Source organism: Ambystoma mexicanum, chromosome 14 (assembly GCF_040938575.1).
Source record: "Ambystoma mexicanum isolate Mex_15411 chromosome 14, UKY_AmexF1_1, whole genome shotgun sequence".
Taxonomy (NCBI): Eukaryota; Metazoa; Chordata; class Amphibia; order Caudata; family Ambystomatidae; genus Ambystoma; species Ambystoma mexicanum.
In genome coordinates this window covers 560,905,222-560,909,625 of record NC_090940.1, presented here as the reverse complement: position 1 = coordinate 560,909,625, position 4,404 = coordinate 560,905,222, and the positions used below count along the sequence as shown (strand labels likewise).

The 4,404-nt window shown below is 55.5% G+C and overlaps 1 protein-coding gene across 1 annotated transcript; it reads left to right on the top strand.

Annotated features, from left to right (window-relative positions):
• The first annotated feature begins 3,017 nt into the window (after positions 1 to 3,017).
• LOC138527215 (golgin subfamily A member 6-like protein 7) lies at positions 3,018 to 3,966 on the top strand. The gene is made up of 2 exons (XM_069638334.1): positions 3,018 to 3,269; positions 3,337 to 3,966. The coding sequence occupies exons 1-2, from the start codon at positions 3,018 to 3,020 to the stop codon at positions 3,964 to 3,966; spliced, it is 882 nt and encodes a 293-aa protein (XP_069494435.1).
• Positions 3,967 to 4,404: the final 438 nt, after the last annotated feature.

The following is a 4,404-nucleotide window of genomic DNA, read 5'->3' as shown; positions in this document are numbered from 1 at the left end:
GTGTGCAAGGAGAAGCAGGAGGTGAGCAAGGAGAAGAGCGAGCAAGGAAAGGCATGAGATGTGTAAGGAGAAGCAGGGGGTATGCAAGGAGAAGCACGAGGTGTGCAAGGAGAAGCAGGAGGTGAGCAAGTAGAAGCAGGAGATGAGCAAGGAGAAGAGTGAGCAAGGAAAGGCATGAGATGGGCAAGGAGAAGCAGGCGGTGTGCAAGGAGAAGCAGGGGTGTGCAAGGAGAAGCAGGAGGTGTGCAAGGAGAAGCAGGAGGTGCGCAAGAAGAAGCAGGTGGTGCACAAGGAGCAGCTGGCGGTCCGCGACGAGAAGCTGGCAGTGAGCGAAGAGAAGCAGAAGGTGAGCAAGGAGGAGCAGGAGGGGTGCAAAGGAGAAGCAGGAGGGGTGCAAAGGAGAAGCAGGAGGGGTGTGAAGGAGAAGCAGGAGGGGTGCAAAGGAGAAGCAGGAGGGGTGCAAAGGAGAAGCAGGAGGGGTGCAAGGAGAAGGGCGAGCAACGAAAGGCATGAGATGTGCAAGGAGAAAAAGGAGGTGTGCAAAGAGAAGAAGGAGGTGTACAAGGAGAAGAAGGAGGTGTGCAAGGAGAAGAAGGAGGTGTGCAAGGAGAAGCAGGAAGTTAGCAAAGAGAAGAGTGAGCAAGGAAAGGCATGATATGTGCACGGAGAAGCAGGAGGTGTGCAAGGAGAAGCAGGGGTGTGCAAGGAGAAGCAGGAGCTGAGCAAGGAGAAGCAGGGGTGTGCAAGGAGAAGCAGGAGGTGAGCAAGGAGAAGCGGGAGGTGAGCAAGGAGAAGCAGGAGGTGAGCAAGGAGAAGCAGGGGGGTGCAAGGAGAAGCAGGGGGGGTGCAAGGAGAAGCAGGAAGGGTGTAGGAAGACGTAGGAGGGGTGCAAGGAGAGGCAGGAGGCGAGCAAGGAGAGGCAGAAGGTGCGCAAGGAGAAGCAGGGGGTGAGCAAGGAGAAGCAGGAGGGGTGCAAGGAGAAGCAGGAGGGGTGCAAGGAGAAGCAGGAGGGGTGCAAGGAGAAGCAAGAGGGGTGCAAGGAGAAGCGCGAGCAAGGAAAGGCATGAGATGTGCAAGGAGAAGCAGGAGGTGTACAAGGAGAAGCAGGGGGTGTGCAAGGAGAAGCAGGGGGTGTGCAAGGAGAAGAGTGAGCAAGGAAAGGCATGAGATGGGCAAGGAGAAGCAGGAGGTGTGCAAGGAGAAGCAGGGGAGTGCAAGGTGAAGCAGGGGTGTGCAAGGAGAAGCAGGGGTGTGCAAGGAGAAGCAGGGGTGTGCAAGGAGAAGCAGGGGTGTGCAAGGAGAAGCAGGAGGTGAGCAAGGAGAAGAGCGAGCAAGGAAAGGCATGAGATGTGTAAGGAGAAGCAGGGGGTATGCAAGGAGAAGCACGAGGTGTGCAAGGAGAAGCAGGAGGTGAGCAAGTAGAAGCAGGAGATGAGCAAGGAGAAGAGTGAGCAAGGAAAGGCATGAGATGGGCAAGGAGAAGCAGGCGGTGTGCAAGGAGAAGCAGGGGTGTGCAAGGAGAAGCAGGAGGTGCGCAAGGAGAAGCAGGAGGTGCGCAAGAAGAAGCAGGTGGTGCACAAGGAGCAGCTGGCGGTCCGCGACGAGAAGCTGGCAGTGAGCGAAGAGAAGCAGAAGGTGAGCAAGGAGAAACAGAAGGTGAGCAAGGAGGAGCAGGAGGGGTGCAAAGGAGAAGCAGGAGGGGTGCAAAGGAGAAGCAGGAGGGGTGTGAAGGAGAAGCAGGAGGGGTGCGAAGGAGAAGCAGGAGGGGTGCAAAGGAGAAGCAGGAGGGGTGCAAAGGAGAAGCAGGAGGGGTGCAAGGAGAAGGGCGAGCAACGAAAGGCATGAGATGTGCAAGGAGAAAAAGGAGGTGTGCAAAGAGAAGAAGGAGGTGTACAAGGAGAAGCAGGAGGTGTGCAAGGAGAAGAAGGAGGTGTGCAAGGAGAAGCAGGAAGTTAGCAAAGAGAAGAGTGAGCAAGGAAAGGCATGATATGTGCACGGAGAAGCAGGAGGTGTGCAAGGAGAAGCAGGGGTGTGCAAGGAGAAGCAGGAGCTGAGCAAGGAGAAGCAGGGGTGTGCAAGGAGAAGCAGGAGGTGAGCAAGGAGAAGCAGCAGGAGGTGAGCAAGGAGAAGCAGGAGGTGAGCAAGGAGAAGCAGGAGGTGAGCAAGGAGAAGCAGGAGGGGTGCAAGGTGAAGCTGGAGGTGAGCGAGGAGAAGCAGAAGGTGTGCAATGAGAAGCAGGAGGGGTGCAAGGAGAAGCAGGAAGGGTGCAGGGAGAAGCAGCAGGTGTGCAAGGAGAAGCAGGAGGTGAGCAAGGAGAAGCAGGGGGTGAGCAAGGAGAAGCAGGTGGGGTGCAAGGAGAAGCAGGAGGTGAGCAAGGAGAAGCAGGAGGTGAGCAAAGTAAGGCATGAGATGTGCAAGGAGAAAAAGGAAGTGTGCAAGGAGAAGAAGGAGGTGTGCAAGGAGAAGCAGGAGGTGAGCAAGGAGAAGAGTGAGCAAGGAAAGGCATGATATGTGCAAGGAGAAGCAGGAGGTGTGCAAGGAGAAGCAGGATTGTGCAAGGAGAAGCAGGAGGTGAGCAAGGAGAAGCAGGAGGTGAGCAAGGAAAAGCAGGAGGGGTGCAGGGAGAAGCAGGAGGTGAGCAAGGATAAGAGCGAGCAAGGAAAGGCATGAGATGTGCTAGGAAAAGCAGGGGGTGTGCAAGGAGAAGCAGGAGGTGTGCAAGGAGAAGCAGGAGGTGAGCAAGGAGAAGCAGGAGGTGAGCAAGGAGAAGAGTGAGCAAGGAAAGGTATGAGATGGACAAGGAGAAGCAGGAGGTGTGCAAGGAGAAGCAGGGATGTGCAAGGAGAAGCAGGAGGTGAGCAAGGAGAAGCAGGAGGGTTGCAAGGAAAAGCAGGAGGGGTGCAGGGAGAAGCAGGAGGGGTGCAGGGAGAAGCAGGAAGGGTGCAAGGAGAGGCAGCAGGTACGCAAGGAGAAGCAGCAGGTGTGCAAGGAGAAGGGCGAGCAAGGAAAGGCATGAGATGTGCATGGAGAAGCAGGAGGTGAGCAAGGAGAAGCAGAAGGTGTGCAAAGAGAAGCAGGAGGGGTGCATGGAGAAGCAGGAGGGGTGCAGGGAGAAGCAGGAAGGGTGCAAGGAGAGGCAGCAGGTGCGCAAGGAGAGGCAGCAGGTGCGCAAGGAGAAGCAGCAGGTGCGCAAGGAGAAGCAGGGGGTGAGCAAGGAGAAGCAGGAGGGGTGCAAGGAGAAGCAGGAGGGGTGCCAGGAGAAGCAGGAGGTGAGCAAGGAGAAGAGCGAGCAAGGAAAGGCATGAGATGTGCTAGGAGAAACAGGGGGTGTGCAAGGAGAAGCAGGTTGTGTGCAAGGAGAAGCAGGAGGTGAGCAAGGAGAAACAGGAGGTGAGCAAGGAGAAGCAGGTGGTGCGCAAGGAAAAGCAGGTGGTGCACAAGGAGAAGCAGGTGGTGCACAAGGAGAAGCAGGTGGTGCACAAGGAGAAGCAGGAGGTCCGCAAGGAGAAGCAGGAGGTCCGCAAGGATAAGCAGGAGGTGAGAGAGGAGAAGCAGGAGAGGTGCAAGGAGAAGGGCGAGCAAGGAAAGGCAGGAGATGTGCAAGGAGAAGCAGGAAGTGTGCAAGGAGAAGCAGGGGTGTGCAAGGAGAAGCAAGAGGTGAGCAAGGAGAAGCAGGAAGTGAGCAAGGAGAAGCAGGAGGTGAGCAAGGAGAAGCAGGAGGGGTGCAAGGTGAAGCTGGAGGTGAACAAGGAGAAGGAGGAGGTGAGCAAGGAGAAGCAGGAGTTGTGCGAGGAGAAGCAGGAGGTGCACAAAGAGAAGCAGGCAGTGATCAAGGAGAAGCAGGCAGTGAGCAAGCAGAAACAGGCGGCGAGCAAGCAGAAGCAGGCGGCGAGCAAGCAGAAGCAGGTGGTGTGCAAGCAGAAGCAGTCGGTGACTAAGGAGAAGGTGGCGGTTTACAAGCAATAGCAGGTGATTAGCAAAGAGAAGCTGGAGAGCGCAAGGAGAAGCAGGAGGTGAGCAAGGAGAAGCAGGAAGTGTGCAAAGAGAAGCAGGAGGGGTGCAATGAGAAGTAGGTGGTGTGCAAGTAGAAGGAGGTGGTGAACAAGGAGCCCAACTACTGTTAAAAAAAAAATTACAAATATTTGTACCCTGGTGCATACGATCCGTTACCCATTTATCTAAAGCACCCTCAGCCCACGCGTGTCTCCTAGACGGGTGCTAAGAGGATGCTGGGAGTCAGAGCATGGGGTCCCGCCTTCCGAGCTCCCAGTTATGCTGGTGCTCGCTTTCAGGTGGGTTAATGCTATGTACAGAAGTAGCATTCCGGATGCAGTGAATAGTTAGTATGTTTTTTATTTTTTTATTTATTAGACTTTTAGTTTTGTAAAAGAAAACAAACTTTTT

Coding starts and splice junctions, on each gene's coding strand:
- LOC138527215 (XM_069638334.1), top strand. CDS start 3,018: ATGTGCATGGAGAAGCAGGAGGTGAGCAAGGAGAAGCAGAAGGTGTGC. Junction 3,270..3,336: donor GGTGCCAGGAGAAGCAGGAG/GTGAGCAAGGAG, acceptor GGGGTGTGCAAG/GAGAAGCAGGTTGTGTGCAA.